The 27,985-nt window shown below is 39.8% G+C and overlaps 2 protein-coding genes and 1 pseudogene across 2 annotated transcripts in view; all 3 read left to right on the plus strand.

The window, feature by feature from the left end:
* The first annotated feature begins 999 nt into the window (after positions 1 to 999).
* On the plus strand, positions 1,000 to 27,863 carry LOC139456068 (zinc finger protein 883-like; annotated as a pseudogene).
* LOC139455957 (zinc finger protein 79-like) lies at positions 9,867 to 10,760 on the plus strand. The gene is given in 1 exon segment (XM_071237494.1): positions 9,867 to 10,760. A coding segment is annotated over 1 exon segment (879 nt). The 5' UTR covers positions 9,867 to 9,881.
* LOC139456069 (zinc finger protein 91-like) overlaps positions 18,206 to 27,985 on the plus strand; it is an 89,578-nt gene continuing 79,798 nt past the window's right edge. The window contains exons 1-2 of the mRNA XM_071237574.1: positions 18,206 to 18,294; positions 18,883 to 19,006. The gene's annotated coding sequence lies outside the window, so the exon portion shown is untranslated. The remainder of the gene's footprint in view (positions 18,295 to 18,882; positions 19,007 to 27,985) is intronic.

Genomic DNA, 27,985 nt, shown 5'->3' on the forward strand with positions numbered 1-27,985 from the left:
CAAGACAGTACCGTTTCTTACCCGAGTGAATAAACGGTCAGTTTATTAGACAGCTACAGAATGATTTGTGACTGTCTGTCGTACGTATTTATACCTATTCTTACATCTACAGATAATCTCATTGACTGATTAAACCTGACGATAAAATTGTTATTGCAAACTTTAGTGGCGCTATCGAGACGGAATTATATAATTTAGTTTGACCAAGGCATTGATGATAAAGGTGCTTATGCTTGAAGTTTTGTAAGAATAATTGTTTACCAGCTGCTAGTATGCAACGAATGTATACGTGGCACGGGTGATTTGATAAGGGTGGATGATAAAGATATTAACGTCTTATATTTGTTTGCCAAAATCAATCTGAGAGATGCGGGTCCTGTCCGATATGCGTTATCGGGTTGTCCCTTAGCAGTCTAAAGATAATGGAACGTGGTCGTTAGTTGTAATATTCCCTTATTTCACAATTTCCAGTTCTGAATTTGTGGCATTTAACGTGATAAAATATTTGTCAAACTTTGTTCATTTTCCCCATGTTAATAGTATCCCACTGTTATTCTAAAATGTCGTCCCGAAATTTCCATGAACGAAATAGAATCATAGATAGTTACATTACAACAGATGGGTAAAGTGAAATTGCTGGCAGTGTCGCTGCAGGTTTAACAGAGACACTGGCAACATGTACCCATGATGATTGATGAGAACATCAGCACAAAGTGGCCTCTTTAAAATAGGGTTCAAACACAATCTCATTAAAATCAAATCTAAGTTCTCGCTGCCGCTAAACAAAGATCTGAGGACATCCCATTATGGGTCACATCAGAACGACCTTTCGCGAATTTTGCGCGACCACTGAAATGACTAACAAGAACTCGACATTAGCCAATTAGAGAGCAGCTTTCTCGAGCTTTACGGCACTCGTTTCAACCTGGCGACTTCCATTTCAGACTACGCTTTGTGGGTTAGAAAACATTTACACAATCAGGTACTCTGCAGACACACATGAAGATTCTCAGTGGCATCAAGCCATATCAGTGTGTTGAATGTGGGAAAATATTTGCTGCAACAGGTAACCTGCAGACACCCATGTGGACTCACCGGGAAATCAAATCTTATCAGTGCATTGTGAGTGGGAAAACGTTTACACAATCATGTACTCTGTTGACACAGTGATTCACAGTGGAATCAAGCCTCATCAGTGTGTTGAATGTGATAAAAAGTTTATATACTCACATAACCTCCAGCGTGTTGAATGTAAGAAAGAATTCCAGAGTGCAGTATACTGCAGACACACATGAGGATTCACAGTGGAATAAATCCTTTTCAGCGTGTAGAATGTGAGAAATCGTTTGCATTATCTGGTAATCTGATGATTTACAGTAGAATCAAGTGTATTGAATGTGGAAAAAGATTTCCATACGCACATAGCCTGTGAATCACACGAGGACTCACAGTGGAATCCAGCCTTATCAGTGTGCTCAATGAGGATTTACACAGCCAGGTAGCCTCAAGAGACACATGAGGATTCACAGTGAAATCAACTGATTGGATTGAGTGGATTGAAATATCATTAATGTAACCAGGGTATACATTATAACTGATCTATTACCTAGAGATGGGTTTAATTCATCTGTTCTATATAGCTACACATATCGGGGATAGACTTCCTGCATATGCATACTGCATATATGTATATGCAGGAAGTATATATTTCTACAAATTGTTACCTTTAAAGACTTATCTTAGGGTATTATAGATGGATGTCATAGAGAGTATGCTGATCCAACACCGATGCAATTTAAACATTTTGTTGGTCTAACATTATTCAACTTCTTTGATGTCTACACATGGGAAAAGTTGCAAAGGTACATCTGTCTATGTTAAATATATATTACACACACGCGCGCGCACGCAAGCACGCACGCAAGCACACACGCACACACGCACACACGCACACAATGATTGCATTAGTGATCCACCAAAAACAACAACACACAAACAAAACAAAAACAAAAAACAAAAAAACAAAACAAAACAAAACAAACAAACAAACAAACAAACAAACAAACAAACAAACAAACAAACAAACAAATAAACAAACAAACAAACAAACCCCAATTGACTTTGAGTTCCCATTTAAGCGCACACACTTTGGCTTCTTTTTGCATGTGTTTATGTGCTGTTCATGCAAAGTGTGAAATTTCATTGTGATTAGATATTGCGTTCAGCTGCAACGCCATGGTAGTTTAAATGTACCCCTCAACGATAGCTACTTTCCAATCATTAGTCAGCTTGTCATTTTTCGGTTGTATATGTGGCAAGTAATTCCGGTGGACAATGGTTACATAACAAACTACATATCTACACACTATCATCACGCAAATAATGAAGATGAAACTAGGCATCTCAGGCTGCTGATTTCAACATTGACATCCTTCGCCATTCCTCGTGCATAACCTGTGTCAGTACATTGTGACACTGAACTGGAGGGTTTCCAAGTCTCACGTGGCGGCCAAGGTAATCCCAATGGTGTTCTATTGGATTCAGATGAGGATTTGTCACTATTTTTCGGAATTGAATTAGTCGGTGCTTAATAAATTCTAATGTGTGTGTATTTATGTAAAGTGTGATATCGGGTCACTTGAGCCACAAACCTACACTTTGATTACGATGATGTTGGTAGAAACCGTTTACAAAACTCGGACCGAACTTTCTGGTCTTTCGTTTGTCGAGATAAATGGCTGTATTCAGGAATGCATGCTCAAAATCTGACGTGAGGTTTCTAAGGAACTTAATGGTGGGTATCGTCAATACCCATGGGTTCGTATACGCTACATTGGAGGAATGTGCAGTACATACAAACCTGTTATAAGTAACCTTACATGACATACACAGATGTATGGTTAATCGATGAAACGTGGGTGACACCAAGGGCGTTGTGATTGTCATAAAACATTTATGATGTGCAAGTTAGTTGTCTGAAAAATAAACGCCATTTGTGGTTTTGAGTACGTGAACTGGACTTAATTCTTTGACGTTGACGTTTTGAATTTCATGTAACTAAATCTTCCTGAACAAAATATTGTTTATATCAGTGTATTTGGCATGTGTTCGGTCCGGCTTTGCCAGGGCGGCTATAACATCTAAAACCTCGCAGATGTATCATGAATTGTGTTTACATCGATAGAACAGTATAATGTGCACCTAAATATCACCTTATAGTGTAACAGATAGAACAGTATAATGTGCACCTAAATATCACCTTATAGTGTAACAGATAGAACAGTATAATGTGCACCTAAATATAACCTTATAGTGTAACAGATAGAACAGTATAATGCGCACCCAAATATCACATTATAGTGTAACAGATCGTGGTATTTAAAGCAAACGAATTGGACATTGGGTTTGTCAAAGTCACACTACATCTGATTAAACCTTGAAACGCTAGCAACTCTGATGTGATTATCTTCAATCCATTCATTCTATTTTAAGGTAAGATATTTTCATGCATTTCAATAAATGTTTTCATACATGTTGATATCTATCTAAGATATCTGGAACTTGAAATTATGTTATTACACCCGGGGTAGACGCGTATGCAGTAGATCAAAGCCTTGAAAAGGACGCCAATGTCAAATCAGTGTGGGACAGTATCATCAGGCAAAAGGGCACGGGTGGCCCAGTCGTCTGAGGCGCCGCGATTCGCTGTGCAGAGTTGCGTCCCGTGGGCACGCCAGAAACCTATGATTGTAGGTTCGAATCCCGGTTAACCCGATTATATTTCTAGGTTTGTCAGCACCATACCTGTGCTCGTGGGTTTCACCGAAATGGTAAACGTCTGAGACCTGCATCACTTCGGTCTTTCCTCCCACATTAAGCTGACACGCCGTGATAAAACTGAAATAATGTTAACTAATAATGTTCACTCACTCACTCAATACTTTTACCACAGGAATAAGATGTTGAAGCACCTGCTTTAATTGTACTATGAGAGCTTGGTGTCGTCAACGTGGAGGTTGTTTTACCCGATACCGGTCGTCCCAGTCTGTCCCAGTCTGTCGCGGGAACGTACGTGTTCATACGCCAATATGGAAACCTTCGAGAGGGGCACGAGTCTACAGTCGGCTTGTTCCGGAATGTGACGAGTTGGTCACGAAAGCCTTCCAGGAAAGAAGGGAACAAGACTGGTTCCCGGTCCCCCCTCTTGGTGTCGCTACTCTTCCACTGCCTTCCAGTCTGCCCCGGACTGTCGCGAACCAGTCTCTCGCAATTCGGAGGCACTCGTGTTGCCTCGGGAAGTACCGTGACCAATAGTGTCAATTGAGTGACGGGACAGAGAAAGACGAACAAGACGAAACCCGGAAGAAACCTCACCCGTATCCAACAAGAATTACGTACAGGTCCAGAATTAAATACCCTGCGTGCATGACTTGTGATAATATTCGAGTGCTCCCTGAAACCAAGTTTCATATCATTATTCAACGTGCGCATTTTCTTGAATGTGTATAGATAGAAAGCACACGCATGTGATCATTTGGGGGTTCATAATTAATTAGGGGCGGACCATTTGATTTCGAGGGGATTTGGTTAAACAGAACCCACAGCTTATATACTTTTGTGTAATACAAAACTCAGTCTCCATCGGCTTGAAAAAGAAATCATACTCAATAAATTGTCTCGACCGCCATCTGGCCATCCTCATCGATCAATACAGATTCACAGATCCCGTAGTACTCAATCACCATGATAGACCCACTCTAGCGCGACCCCAGCGAGTGTGACTAAGCGTCCTGATCACGGACTGCGCAGTTTCGTCATATGCACTAAATATATTTCTAAGGATTAACCACGCAAGCCACAGAATGTATGTATTAATTCTATCTAACCCAAATCTGATTAATTGAACGATCTTTGCTTAAAGGGGCACTGATCTACAGTAATTTCCCGGGACTGGTTGTTGCCTTTGTTTTATCCCGTGAGTACCGGATGATGCAGCAGAAATCTAGGCTAGTTCGCGACCTGTGTTGCGCCATTCGTAAGCGCATTTGTCGCTTTTATTGAAGCGGCGTATGGTCACATTGATCAACAAACTGTAATACAGTTTAGTCTTGAAAAGAAATAAGGAAATGTGAGGTATCTTTGCATCGGTAATGTTGACGAAAGTCACTTGCTAGGTATTGTGCGATTTTCGTTTACCCTATTTTGACTTGCAACACAAAGTAAATATTTCACCTGAGCATTGCTTATTTTATCGTGTGTATATTTCGTAGTCAAGATTAGGCATTTTATTAAACGCCTAATTATTCAGTTATTTTACAAATTGACTGAAACATATATCCTTTAATGTTATTGTTAGATAACGAATTCCCAACATTTTTATGTTTCAATTTCATCACCCATCACCCAAACGAATTCATAGTACATTTCTATAGTTTTGGCTTCTAATGCTAACATAATTAGAGCATTGGGATGTTTTAAGCCCTTTTGAACCTCTTAATAATTGTTGGTCAATCTGTTAAATAAATGGACAGATGTTTCAGTCAATTTGTTAATTACTGAAATATTTAGACATTAAATAAACTGCCTAAGTGAATCACATTTTACACATTGACTGTAACATATACGCCCACACAAACGAAAAGGCTTGTGGAAACAACATCCATCTCGCATCGAAGAACTTCCCAACGAAAACGGAGAGGAACAAGAATGATTCTATCAAATGCAACAGCAAATGAATGAAAACAAAATGCAAATATCATAATTACAACCTACCAAATTTATACGTATAATTTAGGCAGCTACCTTGTTCGAGGAATGTTCCCCGAATATCCACATTGAGGAACAATATCCCATAAGTTTGCAGCTGCACAAATAAACTTATTCGATGTCACGTGGCTCTGTAACAATCGGGGCGGTCGGGTAGCCTAGTGGTTAAAGCGTTCGCTCGTCACGCCGAAGACCCGGGTTCGATTCCCGACATGGGTACAATGTGTGAAGCCCATTTCTTGTGTCCCCCGCCGTGATATTGCTGGAATATTGCTAAAGGCGGCGTAAAACCATATTCACTCACCCATTCACTCTGTAATATTTAATCAAATATTTTTTACATATTTAATTTTGTCTGTTTCTTTAGGCTGAAGAAATTAATTAACATGCGCCCTTTGTCGAAATCTTCATAGATCCCGGGTAACGAATCAGTATTCAAAAATGCGTAGACCGCCTCCGTGGTCTAGTGGTAGAGCGTCCGTCCGGAGAGCGGAAGGTCCGGGCATCGATCCCCGGCCGCGTCATACCAAAAGACGTTAAAAGATGGTTCTTGTTGTTACCCTGTCTGTCGCTCGGCATTAAGGGGCTAAAACAAGGACTGGTCGGATCGGAGTCAGTATACTGTGTCTGAATGGGGTATTCATGTTAAACTGCGGCATGGCATCTCAGTGAGTTGGCACTATAAATCGGCATCAGTCCGGACTAGTACAAGCAGCCACACAAACACACACACGTACATGCACGTCGCTATATAAGTGCAATAACGCAATAAAGCTATGGCTACCAAATCTGACCTGTTCACTTCTATGATTTTCACGTATTTGCACGAAATTGCGACATGTGAATTCAATGTCAAGTGTGAACCTAAGTCTTGTTATTTGCCAGTTTTTGGGTGTAGACAGATTCAAACGTACATATGTATTTGAAACCGAATCATTTACAAACTTTACGAGTGTGATTTCTCCCTCCTGTCACCCGGACCTCAGTTTAAATCTCCAGCTATTCAAATTTGCTGTTATTTTAAAATTCAGCGCCGATTCTACATCACGTGACGCTAGCTTGTGATTTTCAGTTTTGGATGTACGGGGGTACGTGTGATGGGTAACGCGAGATGGGCTTTATTTTACATACCCTGTGCGTGAGAGCGACATTATTTCAGCCAATCACAGGAAGCCTAGAGCTCCTAAAAAATGAGGCTTATCGGAAGGACGCAGTTTCAGCGTGCATGCACATACGGGATATCATAAGCAAACAATAAGTTGTCTTAAATATATATTGTCTAGCCTTAGGTCTAAAAATATTTCGATTATTTTTTATTTCAGGTAAATTTAGTACTTGATTAGTACTGCAGTACTTAAGAATATATATATATAAAATTAAAATCAGCAGACATGTCTTGCCTTAATTCGTTTCTTAAAGAAATATCACACATACTTGCAGAAATGAACGCGCGAGTTATTTCAACAATAAACATTGTAATATCTTTGGATATTTTTTATGATTAAACTAGCTATGGCAGTAATGACAACATTAAGCTGCCTTTTTAATTACGTATTTCTTATTTAACCGATCACATTGCTGAAAAGTGATATTTTTTCACTACGAAATTACCAAAGTTAATACACCAAAACATGGTGCCCTTAACAATTAAGAATTGTCTGCACTGCTGCCGCTCATTGGCTCCAGACACACGAATTATCAACATAATTACCAGTTAGTCTGTGAATGAGATGAAATATGAAAGTACTGTGTCCACAGATTGGAGGATGGGGTCACATGTTCAGTATTCAATCAACCAGGAAGACTGAAATCAGCACAGGAAACTTCCTTTCATCCTTCAGAACGTCACAATTGCCAATCATTATTGTGAAGAAGGAGAAGAAGAGAAGAAACTTATTTTACTAATGTGTCACACTTTGCGTTTACAGTGTATAAGATCTTGATAGTAGCACAAGTAAGACTAGGAAAACTCCAGCCTGATAGGGCTAACGAGACAGAAATGTACATAAGATATGAAATATTATTGAAATAATGTGTATGCATGTATACTCCTAAAGTCATAATTGAGATACAACATTGTTTAAATAATGGCATAATAAAAGGGTGAGTTGTACATAAAAAGAATGAGTTCTGCGTTTGTCCATGGGGTTAGAGAGCTGCGGTTAAGGATTGTGAAAATAGGTTCCAGAGAGAGACACAGTGGTTCAAATTGAGAGATTTTACAGAAAAGATCTTACCTTAAGTCAGAGTAAAAAGACAGACAATTAATAATGACATTCGTTTTCAACAGCTTTTAAATTGAAGTGTTTATATATGCGATTCTGACATTATATAACATAATTTATCAATAGGTTCCATAGATAGACACAGTGGTTCAAATAGAGAGATTTTACAGAAAAGATCTTACCTTAAGTCGGAGTAAAAAAGACAGACAATTGATAATGACATTCGTTTTCATCAGCTTTTAAATTGAAGTGTTTACATATGCGATTCTGACATTATGTAACATAATTTATAAATAGGTTCCATAGATAGACACAGTGGTTCAAATAGAGAGATTTTACAGAAAAGACCTTACCTTAAGTCGGAGTTAAAAAGACAGACAATTAAATAATGACGCTGGAATATTGCTAAATGCGGCATAAAACCATACTCATTCACGCATTTATTATCAAATCAAGTACAGCCTTAGTTGTTATTGGTGTTGTTCTTGTGGAAACATCTTCGGGAAACGCATTAACATGAAGAAAAGTAACATCTCTTTTACGTTTTCAGTGAACACCATGACAATGACAAGTACAAAGCCAGCCACAGAATCATGTCTCTGTTACTAAAACTTATGTAATGAGAAAAGCATATGTGTGAGAAAAATTGCTGGTAACACGTGATCTCAAGAAACAATCTGATGCTGACACAATAGAAACACGTGATCTCAAGAAACAATCTGCACTGACACACTGGAAACAGGTGATCCCAAGAAACACTCTGTTGCTGTCAAGCTGGAAACAGGTGATCTCAAGAAACAATCTGTTGCTGTCAAGCTGGAAACAGGTGATCCCAAGAAACAATCTGCAGTGACATACTGGAAACAGGTGATCTCAAGAAACAATCTGTTACTGTCAAGCTGGAAACAGGTGATCCCAAGAAACAATCTGTTACTGACATGCTGGAAACAGGTGATCCCAAGAAACAATCTGTTACTGTCAAGCTGGAAACAGGTGATCCCAAGAAACAATCTGTTACTGACATGCTGGAAACAGGTGATCTCAAGAAACAATCTGTTACTGTCAAGCTGGAAACAGGTGATCCCAAGAAACAATCTGTTACTGACATGCTGGAAACAGGTGATCCCAAGAAACAATCTGTTACTGTCAAGCTGGAAACAGGTGATCCCAAGAAACAATCTGTTACTGACATGCTGGAAACAGGTGATCTCAAGAAACAATCTGTTGCTGTCAAGCTGGAAACAGGTGATCCCAAGAAACAATCTGTTGCTGTCAAGCTGGAAACAGGTGATCTCAAGAAACAATCTGTTACTGTCAAGCTGGAAACAGGTGATCTCAAGAAACAATCTGCAGTGACATACTGGAAACGGGTGATCTCCAGAAACAATCTGTTGCTGTCAAGCTGGAAACAGGTGATCTCAAGAAACAATCTGTTACTGTCAAGCTGGAAACAGGTGATCTCAAGAAACAATCTGCAGTGACATACTGGAAACGGGTGATCTCCAGAAACAATCTGTTGCTGTCAAGCTGGAAACAGGTGATCTCAAGAAACACAGTGTTACTGACACACTGGGAACACGTGATCTCAAGAAACAATCTGTTGCTGTCATAGTGGAAACAGGTGATCTCAAGGAACAATGTGTTACCGGCAAGCTGGAAACAAGCGATATCAAGAAACACAGTGTTACTGACACGCTGGAAACAGGTGATCTCAAGAAACACGCTGTTGCCTACACACTGGGAACACGTGATCTCAAGAATGCAGGGAGGAGAGTGTGGAAAAACATTGACAAAATCAGATGTCCTTTGAGGTTTTACAAGGGATTAAACCTTACTAGAGGACTGAAGGTGAAAATGATTTAGTCGAGTAGCCTGCAGACTCATGAGAGGATGAATAATCATATTAAGTCTTATCAGTGTGATGTGTGTACGAAGACATTTTCAGAATCAGGTAGCCTGAAGACACACATGAGGACTCACACTGGAATCAAGCAATTTCCGTGTGTTGTGTGTACGAACACATATTCAACATCAGAAAGCCTGAAGACACACATGAGGACTCACACTGGAATCAAGCAATTTCAGTGTGTTGTGTGTACGAAGACATTTTCAGAATCAGGAAGCCTGAAGGTACACATGAGGATTCACAGTGGAATCAAGCCATATTAGTGTGTTGAATGTGGGAAAAGATTTACAGAATCAAGTAACATGCAGAGACACATGAGGACTCACACTGGAATCAAGCCATATCAGTGTGTTGAATGTGGGGAAACATTTACAGAAGCAAGTAACATGCAGAGACACATGATCAGACACAGTGGACTCAAGCCTTTTAAGTGTGTTGAATGTGGGAAAATGTGTCGACGATCAGATGACCTGCAAAATCACATGATGATTCACACTGGAATCAAGCCTTATCAGTGCGTTGTATGTGGGAAAATGTTTCAACAATCGGGTGGCCTGCAAAAACACATGAGGATTCACACTGGAATCAAGCCTTATCAGTGTGTTGAATGTGGGAAAAGATTTACAGAATCAGTTCACCATCAGAGACACGTGATGATTCACAGAGGAATCAAGCCTTATGAGTGTGTTGTATGTGGGAAAATGTGTCGACAATCAGGGAACCTGCAGAAACATATGAGGGTTCACACTGGAATCAAGCCTTATCAGTGTGTTGAATATGGGAAAAGATATACTCAATCAGGTGACCTGCAGAAACACATGAGGATTCACAGTGGACTCAAGTCTTCCCAGCATGCACATTAATGTTGACTCAATCAACCACTAGGCTACCCCACCACCCCCTTTTTGTTAAAACTTTCATTATTTTGAAGCGTATATCATTGATAAAACCATATTTTTTAATTGATTGCTTCAATAGTCAAATGGTTTGGTACTATTTTGTGATATGAAAACAATTACTAAAAAGACAAGAACTATGAAAAGGAACACAAGTATGGTAATATGTTACGTAGAGAAGCAAATGTCTTTGACGTTGATGAAACAGATTTCTTTGTAAGGAGCAAGTGAGTGAGTATGGTTGTATGCCGCCTTTAGCAGTATTCCAGCAATATCACGGCGGGGGACACCAGAAATAGGCTTCACACATTATACCCATGTTGGGAATCGAACCCGGGTCTTCGGCTTGACGAGCGAACGCTTATACCACTAGGCTACCCGACCGCCCCCTTGGTAGGGAACATTTGGTGGTAATATGTTATCTTCTGACAACTCTTCTTTATCCCTCCGATAAACTGATAGAATATTGCATCAAAAGTATTTTTCTTAACAAGGACCCATTTAAGTCGACATGTCATAAACAAGGGAGTCAAAACAAAGTTTGTTGTTGTTCCTGAAATTGACATTCTCGCTGATCCTCGCCAGGTTTGCATTCATTAAGCAACTGCTGTTTTGCAGGATCTTCTCCAACAGTAAGCTGTTATTTGAGTGAGTGAGTGAGTTGGGTTTAACGCCGCTTTTATCAGTATTCCAGTTATATCACGGCGTGTCAGCTTAATGTGGGAGGAAAGCCCGAAGTGATACAGGTCTCAGACGTTTACTACTTCGGTGAAACCCACGAGCACAGGTATGGTGCTGACAAACCTAGAAACAAAATCGGGGAGAATCGGGATTCGAACCCACAATCATAGGTTTCTGGCGTGCCCAAGGGACGCAACTCTGCACAGCGAATCGCGGCGCCTTAGACGACTGGGCCACCCGGGTGTGACGTTAAACAACAAGCAAGCTTCAATATTCAAATCTCGTTCAAGGTTAAGGTGTTAAGAAATACAGGAGAATTCCAATCTTATACTCTGACGTAAAAACCTGTAGCCTAGTACAATATATGTGCTTGATATAACATAAATAGCTTTTGCATAGTTGGTATTTAACTGATTACATTGTTAGGGAGTATCAAACTAGTTTCTAACAGGTTTAACAAAGCAGAATACATGTACGTCTTTAGGGTAATTTATAACCCATGCAGAATTGGCATTATCTATACACAGAAGTAGTACAATGGGATACACAGGCACAGAATTGGCATTAGCTATACACAGAAGTAGTACAATGGGATACACAGGTATGACTGTTAGAGTTACCAAATAGACTTGCAGGTATTGCCAAGGGTAATAGCATATAGTTATTCAATGTCACAGGAACTTTTGTTGTTCAGTATAGTTAAAAATTAACAAAGTACAAGATAGTAACGTTTGAGTGAAAAAAATGTTAGTTTATTAGACAGCTACATAATGATTTGTGACTGTGTTTCGTCCGTATGTATACCTATTCTAGCTGCTACAGATAATCTCGTTTACTGATTAAACCGCGAGGATAAACTTGTTATTGTTATCTAGACAGAATTACATAATATATTTAACTGAGACATTGATGATAGGTGTTTATGAGTGAAGTTAGTAAGAATAATAGTGTACCATTTGCTAGTATGGAACGAATGTATAGGTTTTACAGGTGATTTGATGAGGGTGGATGATAAACAGCTGTAGATACAGATACAGATATTAACGTCTTACATTTGTTTGCCTAGCTCTATATCTGACCAGCACCATGAGAGATGCGGGTCCCTTCCGATATGCGTTATCGGGCTGACCCCTGGGAGATTAAAGATGATTGAACGTGGTCTTTAGTTGTAATATTCCCTTATTTCACAATTTCCAATTCTTAATATGTGGCATGTAATGTGATAATTTATTTTGTCAAACTTTGTTCATTTTCCCCATGTTTATATCTCTAATCACCATTAGAATCACAGCATACTGTGTATTTCCTGGTGCTGTAATGTTCGTATCCGATGATAGTCATGTATGTCGTCTAGCTATTTCTACTGCTTCATGGGACAGTAGGGCTTCGGGGTTAAGGGTTCGCTTGTCACGCCGAAGCCCGGGTTCGATACCCACATAGGTACAGTGTGACGCCCATTTCTGGTGTCCCCCGCCGTAAAATGCTGGAATATTGCTTAACGCGTAAAACCACACTCAGTCCCCAGTCTCCCTGCTGGAACTTGAAGACAGACAGATTTATTTGTATGAAGACCAAGTGACCCGTTGTACGAATAACGTATGTAGAAGGGACATTTTCATGACCTTTTAATATTTTAGTTTTATTTGTTTGAGTATAAGATAATAAAAGTAAAATAAGGTGAGGTGAGGTGAAATGGGGTTTAACGTCGCGTCCAAGATTATTGCACTTATATAGCGACGTGCATGTACGTGTGTGTGTTTGTGTGGCTGCTTGTACTAGTCCGGACTGATGCCGATTTATAGTGTTAGCTCACTGAGATACCATGCCGCAGTTTAACATGAATACCCCACTCAGACACAGTGTACTGACTCCGAGCCGACCAGTTCTTGTTTTAGCCCCTTAATGCCGAGCGACAGACATGGTAACAACAAGTACCATCTTTTAACGTCTTTTGGTATGACGCGGTCGGGGATCGATACCCGGACCTTCCGCTCTCCGGGCGGACGCTCTACCACTAGACCACGGAGGCGGTCAGTAAAATAAGGATAAAATAGTTAATATAAAGAAATAAAGGTTGGTGTCAGTATTCAAAGGTTTGTTGTTTTAAGTGTATGTGTGTGTGTGTGTGTGTGTGTGTGTGTGTGTGTGTGTGTGTGTGTGTGTGTGTGTGTGTGTGTGTGTGTGTGTGTGTGTGTGTGAGTGAGTGAGTGTGTGTGTGTGTGTGTGTTGTGTGTGAGAGAGTTATACTGGCATTTGGTTATATTTGTTTAGGATATCACACGAATTTCATTCACCTGAAAGGACTTGTTGTGTGTGCGTGCGTGCGCGCGTGTGTGTGTGTGAGTTATACTGGCATTTGGTTATATCTGTTTAGGATTTCACACGAATTTCATTCACCTGAAAGGTCTTGGCTAGCAGAATGCTGGATTAAGAGTAGTGTCTCATTCTGGAACCAGGATGAAACTTGTTTATCACCGGATCCTGGTGTGTGTATACTTGCAATGGTATGGTTTGGTTTGTGTCAGGGTAAATCATGAGTAATAGTGAGTGCGTTGTCTGTGTTGTATGATGGTAGTGTTTGTGAATTGCAGGCAATCCATTGTCTTAATTTGGTAAAGCCACAAGGAGTGTAATATGGCTCAATTCCACAAATAGGTTAGGTCCATTGGCATGTATATAATATGTTTTATCTTTATGTACTCTTTTCATGTAACCTGTGAGGGTGACAAGATATTTTGTATGTTATATTAATTGTGGAGTGATGTCTGAGTTAGATATATATGTAAATATTCATTTTTCAATATTCATCCATTGGTGTGATAAGTACGTTCTAGATAGAACATGTCATATGTGTTCATTATCTCCATTGGTATAATGACTTATTTATTAATTCATATGGCAATTGGCATGTATAGTTAATGTAAGATGATATAGTAGCAATACGTTGGTCTGATGTGAATCGACCGCCTCTGTGGTCTTGTGGTAGAGCGTCCGCCCGGAGAGCGGAAGGTCCAGGGTTCGATCCCCGGCCGCGTCATACAAAAAGACGTTAAAAGATGGTACTTGTTGTTACCCTGTCTGGCGCTCGGCATTAAGGGACTAAAACAAGGACTGGTCGGCTCGGAGTCAGTATACTGTGTCTGAGTGGGGTATTCATGTTAAAACTGCGGCATGGTATCTCAGTGAGCTAGCACTATAAATCGGCATCAGTCCGGACTAGTACAAGCAGCCACACACACACATACACGTGCATGCACGTCGCTATATAAGTGCAATAATCTTGGACGCGACGTTAAACCCAATTTCACCTCACCTCACCTCTGATGTGAATCTACTTATGATATTTGTGTAAAAATCTTTTCTAGATTGTTGTGTGTGTTTCAGGGCCATGACCAATTGACTACATGAATCCATCAAGCACCTGAATAAACCCATCACAACCCCACAGCGAGTCATTTTTGTCTCTTTTGGCATATAGAATATAGAAATGGTATACTTTAGCTCCATGTACACATTTCAGATCAGTTACATATGTGTTGATGAAGCACATTGCATCATATTATAGGAAAATCAATTTTTCGACTGGCATTTTTAAAAGTACGTGATTTGCATGTGATCCTCCCTGAGGCCCGTGTGCTGCTTTTGTGTGAATGCATTCATGTATGATCAAGTCGTGTAAAAAAGACGATGAATAACATAGCTTTATAAGTGATCAAATTTGAACAGTATGCTACACTTTGCATGTCCTCTTGAACAATAATCAGAGATATAAGTCACAGTTTGATGTATTTGTTGTTTAATGCCACAGTCAACAACATTCTAGCTATCACAATAGCATGTAAATAATCGAGCCTGGGACGTCATTGTTTACTTACTATTTTTGATATGAAAAACTTTATGTAGCCTAGAGAGTAACAAGGAAAGCCAAAGGTCGCCGAACTTCCAGCTATGTCAAAGTGGCATGTGAATAATCGAGTCTGACACAGGCAAATAAATGACTGAAAAAAATGGATAAATGAGCTTTCAGATTACTTCTAATTTGTATCTGTTCCTGTGCTGCCCCAAGTGTGTAACATGCGCTCATCCAATAGCCAGCATAATTTCCTTTCATGTTTTCATAGGGGCACAGGTGGCCCAGTCGTCTGAGGCACCGCGATTCGCTATGCAGAGTTGCATCCCTTGGACACGCGAGAAACATATGATAGTGGGTTCGAATCCCGGTTCTCCCCGATTATGTTTCTAGATTTGTCAGCACCGTGCTCGTGGGTTTCACTGAAGTGGTAAATGTCTGAGACATAATCGGGGCGAACCGGGATTCGAACCCACAATCATAGGTTTCTGGCGTGCCCAAGGGACGCAACTCTGCCCAGCGAATCGCGGCGCCTTAGACGACTGGGCCACCCGTGCCCCCTATTACATAAACTGAATAGCCTCGGTAAACGTTATTACGTTGTTTATATTGGAATGTATATTGTGACTGAACTAGTATGTATCCTGTTTGAATGGCCACTCGATAATGTGTGTCGGTGGATATACTATACTCTCCCAAAAAAGAAAGAAACGCAAAGACAGATTTGTGTGAGGTAGAAAAATACATTTAAAACCGTACAAGGTGTTGAGTCAAAATGTTGTGGAGAGAACACTTGGTGACTGTAGTCATCTCAGTTATCAGTACATAGGAAAAGTCAAAGGTGAAGGTCAGCTACCATCAATAAGGCGTATGTCCCCCGTTGGAATCGATAGCGGCCTGACATCTCCTGCCCATGGAAGAGACGAGTATGCGAATCACATCCTGGGGAATGGTAGCCCAATCGGCCTGCATAGCAAAAGCCAACTGCTGCAACGTCTGGGGTTGTGGTTGACGTCGGCGTAGCCGTCTATCCAATTCATCTCACAGATGTTCTATTGGGTTCAAATCCAGGGATCTGGAGGGCCAGGGGAGAACATTAACGTTGTTGTTGTGTAAACAGGCTCTTCTGATCCGTGCTGAAATACAAGGTTGCCGTTGGTTGTAATTGTGAGGACGTGTGGTAGGAGAATTTCGTTGATGTATCGTTGAACCGTAAGACTGGCAGTTTCCGGCGTAACGTTCTCTCCGACGTATGTAGACCCGTGCTCTTCCAGCCCTTCGACGGAGGAGAAATCTTGATTCTTGAACCTGACATCTCTCCATCGCAGGTGAAGCCAGACCCTGTGTTGACGACACCAATGCAGCCGTTGTTGACGATGTTGTCGACTCAATATGACGCGTCGAACAGGACGTCTTGCACGTAGACCTGCTACTCTTAAACGGTTTCGTTGAGTGGTAGGAGATTCTGCGCAGTCGGGGTATTTGGGATGCAGTTGAGGTGGCTGTTGTCGTCCTTTCACGTGCGTGGCGCAGTCGGATGTGGCGATCTTGGGCGGGGTGGTTACTCTTGGTCGTCCCGGCATGTTTACCCATGCTGTTAAAACGATCCCATAGCCTTGCGGTGGTGCTGGGTGCTACTTTAAAAAAAACAAACAAATACCCTGGCTACAGCTGATCGAGATTACCCTGCCTGCAAGCGGCCTATGACGTTGTTTCTTTGAACTTCTGTTAATCTTTGCATGTTGTTGAACTGTCACTGTTCGAATGACGCAGATGCTAGGCAATAAAAAACCCTGCACTTTAAAACCGTTCATAGTGCGGCTGAATACGTTGTTACGTCGGAATGCTGTGTATCGTGACTAATGGGTGTTTGGGAGTAACTAATGTTGTAGTGATGTTGTACATTAGTGTTTACCTTGTGCAATCCTTCTATATCCTTTTATATCATGTTCTTCTGTTGTTCTTCGCATATTTGTACTTCTATAACTGATTGTAAACATTCTCTAATAGTTGACTGTAAGCATTCTATTGTTGACTGATGATATAAATAAAATTCTGTGTCTGTCTAATAAACAGACTGTTGATTCACTCGGGTCTTGTGTTGTGTGTGTTGGTCGTGTACAGTAGCACCTCTGCTAAGCGAGCTGATTCCACGACTCTTGATTTAAAGATCATTCATATATTTAGTGTACCCACAAGATTATACATTTTCAGCTATTACAGTTCAAACAATTCACGTTTCGTAATTATTGTCACGATGAATGATTTGCATCTATATATTTACTCGTCCTTTCATTACCTTGAACGTTTGTGGTGTGGGATCCATCACAAGTATTCAAAAGATTTTAGTTTGGTCCAAATTCAGTCTCGGTCGTTACCATCGACATTTTGACTGTATCATGTTGTCTAATCAAGAAATGACATTTCCGTACAAGGAGACAGTGACAACAATTTGAATTATGAATATAAGCGCATATTTAATAGTCCAAGCAACTTACAGTTTTCAACCTTGCAGTTTCATACATGATTTCTCAGAAACGTAAATTCATTTCCTTGCGTGAGAACTTCATAGTAGTGTTCATGAGATTCATCGACCACCACAGCCTTGTCTACATTTGCACGAATTTAGTCTGCTTCCCCCAACCCATTGTCATCATGAACTTGTATTGCTGCACAAAATCATGTTTTTTCAGAGGCTCACTCGCCTCACCTAACGTTTTCCGTCAGCCGCTTTTTTTAGCAGACGATATTTTATTTTGGGCGATATCGGTCCTTCTCCTCGGAAGGGAGAGCAGCGACACCAAGCGGAGTAGCCGGGGAACCAGTTTAACCGTAAGCTGGGCCCCGTCTCTCATATCATGTCACGTGATCCTCAGCGTCAAATAGCAGGAAGAAGAAACGAAACGAGTCCGAACGAGACGAAAGACGAAACATAAAAAAAACCTAACCGATGTCCGACAAGAATCACAGGTATACCATGCGTGGATCACTTGGGGTAATTCGCGATCTCGTGGCTTATTGCCACCGCGGTTGACAATTCGACATACGCATTTTCTTGTTGTGTTTGAGAAAAAACGCGTAGGTGACCCACTGACCCGTGACCGTTTTCTGGTCGTTTAGCAGTGTTTAGTGGATGTTTTAAAATGTTTAACGTGTGATACACACTTTGCCACAACTAAGATAATTGGTTTGTTTCTTGATTAACGCCGCACTCAATATTCCAGCCATATGACGGCGGTCTGGAAATAATTGAATCATGACCAGTGATTGACGTCATTGACGTCAAAGGCGCCACAATTCTCTGTGCAGAGTTGCGTCCCTTGAGGACGCCAGCAACCTATGATTGTGGGTTCGAATCCCGGTTGGCCCCGATTATGTTTCTAGGTTTGTCAGCACCATACCCGTGCTCCTGGGTTTCACCGAAGTGGTAAACGTCTGAAACCTGCATCACTTGGGGCCTTTCCTCCCACATTAAGCTGACATGCCGCGATATAACTGGAATACTGTTAAAAGCGGCATTAAACTCAACTCACTCACTCACTCACTCTTCCGCTCCAGCTCCCTCTGGTGTTTTATTAAAGGAGCTTGTTGATGGTGCGAGTCTGTGGGAAGGTTCTCCATCCTCCAAGACCGTCCCTCTGACATGGTGACATTGGCCTCCAAGAACCTACAAATGCAGTCAGTAAGTACATAGATAATGATTTCGTTTTCACAGCAAACAACTCTTATGTCATGTATATAGAATCTCACAGGAGTTTTTTGAGGTAGAATTTGCCCCTTGTTTTTGGATGTTTGTGACAAGAATTGACTTGAGAATTGTGCTGTTACAATGTGTAACATGACAGATTGTTTCATTGTGTCCCTACAACTTGGACAATTGTCACACTATCAACTGCCCTGTGTGATTCAATTATTTACAGACCATATAATAAAGCTGGAATATATCATTAAACAACGTCATATATTAGCTAACTTGTCTAAAATGTGATATTTTATGGGTTTTTTATATAAATTACCAACAAATGTTAGTAACAAATTAAAATATTGATCTATTTGTTTAATGATTTTTGATACCAAGATTAGTCCTGTATTACTTTATGGTTGAGAAATATGGGGAGTGGATACGGACGAAGACATTCGAACCAGACATATGTTGCCTGTAAACGCGTGTAATGTGTTCAGGGGCGGTCGGGTAGCCTAGTGGTTAAAGCGCTCACTCGTCATGCCGAAGACCCGTTTTTTTTTTTTTCGATTCCCGACATGGGTACAATGTGTGAAGCCCATTTCTGGTGTCCCCCACCGTGATATTGCTTGAATATTGCTAAAAGCGGCGTAAAACATACTCACTCACTCACTCACTCTAATCATCGTCTTCAAATCATGTAGATAGGTCAATGTGGTGGATGCCCTTCGTATATATTCACCTGAAACACTGATGTTAAATACTGGTGTAAGACAAATATTATTCCTGACATATGTGAAGAAATGTTACAATTTATGAGTTTTAAGATTGTGTTTATGGAAAGACTACTGGGCTTCAGAAATAAAAGGACTGCGGTCTAGGTCTAGTGGTAGAGTGTCCGCCCGGAGAGCGGAAGGTCCGGGGTTTGATCCCCGGCCGCGTCAAACCAAAAGACGTTAAAAGATGGTACTTGTTGTTACCCTGTCTGGCGCTTGGCATTAAGGGGCTAAAACAAGGACTGGTCGGCTCGGAGTCAGTATACTGTGTCTGAGTGGGGTATTCATGTTAAACTGCGGCATGGTATCTCAGTGTGCTAGCACTATAAATCGGTATCAGTCCGGACTAGTACAAGCAGCCACACACAAACACGCACACACACACACACACACATGCATGCACATCGCTATATAAGTGCAATAATCTTAGATGCGACGTTAAACCCAATTTCACATCACCTCACCTCACCTCAGAAATAAAAGATATTTTATGCAGGTTTGGTTTCAGATACATCTATCAACAAGAATGTGTATATAGCTTTAAAAAAGGTCTTGGTTCTCAGGCACCGCCGCATCATCAAAAAACCTGCTGTTTTCATTTTTTTTTCCATGTCCTGAACACATGACCCCAGCAGCGATATGCTGCAATGCTATAAATAATGTGATCCAATATAGTGTGCAGTTACTTCCCTTTACATGTTCACTGCTTTACTGTGCATCTTGTGTTATGGTCATGGCAACAGTAGGAGTTGCTGTGCTTGTTTTGCCCTTTCCATATTTGGTAATTGAAAACAAAAAGCATTACCAAACATGATGATTTACAAATTCAATGGTATATGTGCCAGACAGTTCTTCATACACAGGGATTAAGATTACACATGTATTTTTGTCGTAAAATAAGGTGGAAATAGCAATCAGCTGTTCACACATTTTCACCCCGATCTTTGTGTGATTCTATTTGAAAATGCTTAATATCATGGCCAATATCATAACTGAAAAGAAATATCTATACAGTGATAGGAAGACCAAAGACTTTGTATCTCTGATGACTAATGTTCGTTTCAAGGTGAATTGGTGATTTGTCGATCAGTTCAAACATGATATCATCAAAATTAATGTAAACAAAATTAAATGAAATCTTGGTTAAAAGTAGCATTAAAGTAACTACCATGAGTCCACATACGCAGTGAACACTTGCATAGCCAGATAGTGTCATAACAGGGCTAGCTTGTGTACCTCAGTTCCCATTCGTTGACATGCTACTTCCGGTGTTACATGCACACGATAACATGCACACGCGTTGTGAAATAAAATCGAAGCTCATTGAGTGCATGTATTATGAGCACACTGATAGTTAAATAGTGTATTTTAGTCATCAAGGATTTCCCAGGTTGATTGTGCGCTGTTAATTTGGTTGCATACTTCCGTAGTTTGAACAACATAAAAAACAACAATAAAAGGCTGCCAACCAGCACTATATGTCATAAGCCATTACCTGAGAAGCAATTCTTGTATTTTTTCAAGCCTAAGGTGTATCAAGGTTTTATATCTGAGGTTGTATATAGACTGAAATCATCCTATGGGCAAGATTAGCATGCAACACTATTTTCTTGTTCTAAATTGGTAACCTATGCCTCCTTCAAAATGTCCTCGAAAAATTAAAGAAATTTTCATTTAAAAATTAGATGTTCCTCACACCAGCTCCGTAATGACACTGGTAGATATGTTAAAGAGGTAAAATCAGTGCACAAAGTATCCCCTAAGATATTCAAGATATCACTGAAGTGACTGGTTCTCAAACATAGGAAGAACTGTGGCAAAGCATACCTTGTTGTTCTGTATGTTGCATCAAGAAAGACGATATCTTTCCCGCATCTTTATAGCAACAGTTTTGCCAGTCCGACAGGTAAACGAGAAGCAAACTCTGACTTTCTGATGATTCTCCACTTTGATCTGTTGAACTTCAAAGGCAAAAGTGCCAACTGTTACAAGGGGTTGTTTCCAAATTTCAATTTTATTTTATAAAAATTCCAGATCTAACAACCCCCCTGATCAGTTTTAAAAGGTCTTCTCAGCTGGGAAAGGTGAGGTGAGGTGAAATTGGGTTTAACGTCGCGTCCAAGATTATTGCACTTATATAGCGACGTGCATGCACGTGTGTGATGCTGATTAATAGTGCTAGCCCACTGAGATACCATGCCGCAGTTTAACATGAATACCCCACTCAGACACAGTATACTGACCCCGAGCCGACCAGTCCTTGTTTTAGCCCCTTAAGGCCGAGCGCCAGACAGGGTAACAACAAGTACCATCTTTAAACGTCTTTTGGTATGACGGGCTGATTCCGGACCTTCCGCTCTCCGGGCGGACGCTCTACCACTAGATACATGTTGTTTAATATGTCAATTAAAATGTATGTTAGATTATGTGTAAATAAAATCTTGAATAGATGTCAAATTAGAAAGGTTAATTGTGTATCGTTATTGAACAAGACACATACCTGTGAGGCATCAGTTTGACATAAATCAAAGGCAATCAATAATATAGAAGATTTGCCCAGTGTAGTTTGTTTTTTTCACAATTCAGAAAAAGTACTGATATCAATATGAAAAAAAAGTAATGAAACTATTGATTGTATTTTCAAAACGAGATCAATTCGTAAACTTGTGTGACTAACAGACACCTGGTGAATCGGCAGACATCAATGTTCTGTCAATCAAATGACCAAACACAATTCCTCTTTCAAAAGTGTGCATATTTACTTATTACTAATATTAGTGAGTGAGTGAGTATGGTTTTACACCGCTTTTAGCAATCTTCCAGTAATATCACAGTTAGGGACACCAGGAATGGGCTCTACTTAATAGCAATGTTATCCATTTGGAGAAATAATAAATACAGTTTTAGAGTGAGTGAGTATGGTTTTACGCCGCTTTTAGCAATATTCCAGCAATATTCTAGCAATATCATGGCGGGGGACACCAGAAATGGGCTTCACACATTGTACCCATGTCAGGAATCGAACCCGGATCTTCAGCATGACAAGCGAATGCTTTAGCCACTAGGCTACCAGACCGCCCCTACAGTTTTAGAAATGGCTATTCATTAATCTGTTTATATGCAATTACGTCATTGATTATTACACTTTAAATAAAATACCAACAGTTTGCAGTTACATTTCATTATTTAACATTCGTCTAAGGATAAGAAATATGGTATACGGCTCTGAATTCTGGTGTAGATAATGTTCAAACAAACAACTTCTTATCAACATGATCAAACATTCATGTTCTGTGTCCTAGATCTACGAATGATTTGATAATGAACATAAGTAAATATCTGTAGTGTAATTCATTGCAGCACAGTAGAATGATCCTGTGTACTTTCATTCAACCAACTTCCATCACTACTGGTGGCATACTTTTACAAAATGGCATCTTCACTGCGAAGTTTCAGAGGACTTTCTATAGGGTCGTCCCACATAGCCGGTTTCTTTGATGTGCCAACAGATAATCCGTATGTTGTTGGTTGAGTGAGTGAGTGAGTGAATGAGTGAATGAATGAATTTATTTCCTCGAGGGAACCGAAGAGTGACTATGAAATTACATTATTACATTATTATGACTTACCAATATATTTATGAACAAGTTATCTTAGTTACATACATCAAGCACTGATCATTTCATAATCACTGTTTTAGGAATAACCAACATCCAAGATGTTTTTCAGTCTATATAGATAGTGTGATAATTCATTAAAAATGTAAAATCTTGTCTCTTCATCAATTGTTGTGTTGTTCCCAAAACCACTGAGTACATATGTTTCATTTCATAATCTTCAACATCTGGATCATGTGGATTGTCAATTAAACTTGTAACTTTCTTTACGAATACATTTCGAATTCAAAATGACATGTTACGACTCTTGTAGTCATTGTAACAGAAAATAATTCTTACATAATGGACATTCATGTGAAAATTTAGATCTAGAGCCAATCATTATCATAAATTGAAGTTCATCTAGCCATTCTGGACACAATAAGGTAACTTTGTAAAGTAAGTGTGGAGCTAGGCATGTCTGTGTATTGCATGAATCCATCAATGAAGACACGATCCATGTGTTGGGCTGAGTTCTTTATTGTGCTGCTTGATCTGGTAGTTAAAACATTTCGGTCTCGTGGTTACACCATTTCGGTCTCGTGGTTACAACATTTCGGTCTCGTGATTACATGTTTTGGTCTCGTGGTTACAACGTTTCGGTCTCGTGGTTACGTTTTGGTCTCGTGATTACAATGTTTTGGTCTCGTGGTTACAACGTTTCGGTCTCGTGGTTACGTTTTGGTCTCGTGGTTACGTTTTGGTCTTGTGATTACAACGTTTTGGTCTCGTGGTTAGGTTTCCGTCTCTTGGTTACAATGGTCCTGTCAATATTATCACATCCAATATAAAATACTTTATACCAACTGTAACTGACATACATATATAGTCGGATGCACATTACCCTGTACAGGGCATACAAAATAACTTGATGTCAAAATAGCATTACAACATACAAAACATTAACAAAAGGTAAATGGCAAGTGACTGCCTAATTACAATAGAGATATGAACCAAATGTTTTGTACTTTACCTTACCGTAATTATCATGAATTAAATGACGACTATGTGTACAACACTTATAATTACCAACTATGGGCTGAACCACGTGTTCTCACGAGCAGGTATTAACCTGGTCACAACTGCTGTATCCAACCTACAGTTTATCAAATACACCAAATATTACAATGATTAACTGCACAAAGTAAGATGAGTTCTATGGATGAACAACTTCTTTATTACAATTAGTGCGACGTTTCGGTTTAGATCCTAACACCTTTATCAAGCAAGTGATGGATAGGGCTAAACAACATAGGTATAAATGCCACTAAAAGAAATTAACTGCACAGACAAAACTGCCAAACGTTTACTATCAACAGCCATTCTAGTCCTTATGATACCTAACGACATTGTATTGGGGAGTTTGGCAAGGACTACAGGACTAGTGCCAATTCCTACCCCTGAAATTGCATGAACAACAATTATACTACAGTTATAAAGTGTAAAACAATACAACACTTTTTCATCCATATTTTATACTTTTTATAAAACAACTTTTCTAAAACAAACTAAACGAACCTGAAGTATGGTTTTAACAAACCCAGCAAGAAAAGAAAAGGTGTTCCCACTCCTGATGTCACCAGCCAAGTGATCATGCATGTAGCATGCTCACAGCACGAAAAGCATGTGCATTGCCAAACCAATCAAACTGGTTCTACTTGGTTTACAGAAACTTGAAGCCAATCAAATGAGATGACACACTTCTTGTATAGAAATGACACCTTACATAACCTTTGAGGCTCTCTATGGCCTGGGGGGCCTTATTGGGTTGTGGGAAATATTCATTTATCTTGGAAATACTAAATTAATCATGTTGAACTTAAAATCCACCACCAAATAACTTCAAATAACATTATTCTCAACACTGCTACATTTGGATTTTGGAATATCGGCACAGGTTTCTGAGAAAAAGGCATTTTTCCAATGCGACGATTGTAAGCCTAAGTTAAAGTATGGGAGTTATGTTCATCTAGATACTTAGATCGATTTGTGCAAGTGGGCCCAGATGCTAGCTGCAGACCACCAATGTGGTACCGTTTATTCCTGGATTACTTCGGATTACCCAAACGGATTCAGGGATCGTATATACATAAACGTGTATGTAAGTAATCGGAAACAATCGGACAATCTGCATATTGTTATTTGTGAATTGTCACGTTTCATGGCCATTCCTTGCCAGACCGTTACTCAAATGTGTATTCCTACATTAAAACGATCAAGAAGATCAAACCTGATGAAAGGGCCCGGTCTTTGTTTTTTCATAAACAGGATCGCGCCATTATCATCTTGAGTTAACAGTCAGTGGAGTGTGGTGTTTAAAGCTACCTCACTAATGTGTGTCTTATTGGAGGTTACCTTCTAAATCATTGTGAGGTGTCTATTCATAAATTCCCTAAATCTTGCCACGATTATCCTTCTTGTGCATATTCTTATTAGAGGATAAGAGGCGAAAATACTACTCAGTGAGAAATGTCAATATGTTTCTTTGTTTACAATCAAACAATTTTTCAGACCTGAAGTATTTCGCTTGATCTCATCTTGACCATTTGAATGAGTGACATAGACCATTTGTCATTTGATGTTAAGAAGTATACACAATTAAGGGATGTAATTAAGTATCGATGTAAAAATCTAATCTTCCAGATTAATAGCATGTCGTAAGTCAGTGTACAGACATAAAACAATATGTTACTATAGCAGGTAATTGATATTGCAATGCATCAAAGAATGTTTCAATGTTTGAATTTTTTACAAAAAATATTTTGGAACTATAAATTTTCATCTTCCGTCATCAGCTGTGTCATCATGATTCTCACCGCAGCACTAGTTGTTATTGGTGTTCTTGTGGAAGCATCTCGAGGAAACATCTCTTGGAAATGCTTAAACTCCATGAAGGAAAGTGACAACTCTTTTATATTTTCAGTGAACACCATAACATCCACAAGTTAATAATGGAAGTACAAAGCCAACCACAGAACCCGGGTTCTGTTACTAACACATGTGTGATCACAGATTGTGAGAAAGAAATGTTTGAAACAGGTGATGTCAAGAAAGACAGTGAAATCAAGCTTTGTCACTGCATTGTTTGTGGGAAAGAATTTACACAATCGCGTAATCTGAAGGCACACATGAGGATTCACAGTGAAATCAAGCCTTATCAGTGCATTGTGTGTGAGAAAACATTTACTTTATCAGGTTCTCTGAAGGAACACATGAGGATTCACAGTGAAATCAAGCCTTATCAGTGCATTGTGTGTGAGAAAACATTTACTTTATCAGGTTCTCTGAAGGAACACATGAGGATTCACACAGGAACTCAACCTTTTAAGTGTGTTGAATGTGGGAAAGGATTTTCACGATCAGGTAACCTTCAGACACACATGAGGATTCACAGTGGAGTTAAGCCTTATCAGTGTGTTGAATGTGGGAAAGGATTCACAAGATCATTTCACCTGCAGAGACACATGATGATTCACAGAGGAATCAAGCCTTTCCAGTGTGTTGAATGTAAGAAAACATTCACAGAATCAGGTAACCTGCAGCAACACATGATAATTCACAGCGGAATCAAACCTTTTCAGTGCATTGTGTGTAAGAAGAAATTTACAGGATCATCTAGTCTGAAGAAACACATGAGGATTCACAGTGGAGTCCAGCCTTATCAGTGCAATGTGTGTACGAAAAAATTTACACAGTCATATAACCTTAAGACACACATGAAGATTCACAATGGAATGAAGCCTTATCAGTGTGTTGAATGTAGGAGAACATTTACACAATCATCTGACCTGGAGTCACATATGATAATTCACAGTGGAATTAAGCCTTATCAGTGCATCGTGTGTGACAAAACATTTACATCATCATGTTACTTACAGGCACACATGAGGGTTCATAGTGGTATCAGACCTTATCAGTGCATTGTGTGTGATAAAACATTTTCACAGTCATCTAGCCTGAAGATGCACATGAGGATTCACAGTGGAGTCAAGCCTTATCAGTGCGTTGAATGTGGGAAACGATTTATCCAATCATGTGACCTGCAGAAACACACGAGGAGTCACAGCAGAATCAAGCCTACCCAGCAGACACAGCAATGTTGATGATGGATCTGGAGCCTGAAGATGCACATGAGGATTCACAGTGGAGTCAAGCCTTATCAGTGTGTTGAATGTGGGAAACGATTTATCCAATTGTGTGACCTGCAGAAACACACGAGGAGTCACAGCAGAATCAAGCCTACCCAGCAGACACAGCGATGTTGATGATGTATCTGGAGTATCACTGCCAGTAACACTGACATTCAATTACAAAGGAAAATTAATGTACTTGAAGATTTTTGTGATGTTACTGGTATGAGAATAAATGTGGGTAAGACTAAAATAATGGTATTTCATAATGGTGGTCAACTCTGCTCTTAAGAAAAATGGGGTCATAAAGGACTAAACATTGAGGTTGTAAATCTCTACAGATATCTTGGATTTGTGTTTACTCCTACACTGTCATTGTCTAAGGCACAAGGCTGTATCTGTACGGCAAGAATGTTT

The sequence above is a fragment of the Haliotis cracherodii genome, unplaced genomic scaffold (genome assembly GCF_022045235.1).
Source record: "Haliotis cracherodii isolate W230 unplaced genomic scaffold, xgHalCrac1.p SCAF_11, whole genome shotgun sequence".
Lineage (NCBI taxonomy): Eukaryota > Metazoa > Mollusca > Gastropoda > Lepetellida > Haliotidae > Haliotis > Haliotis cracherodii.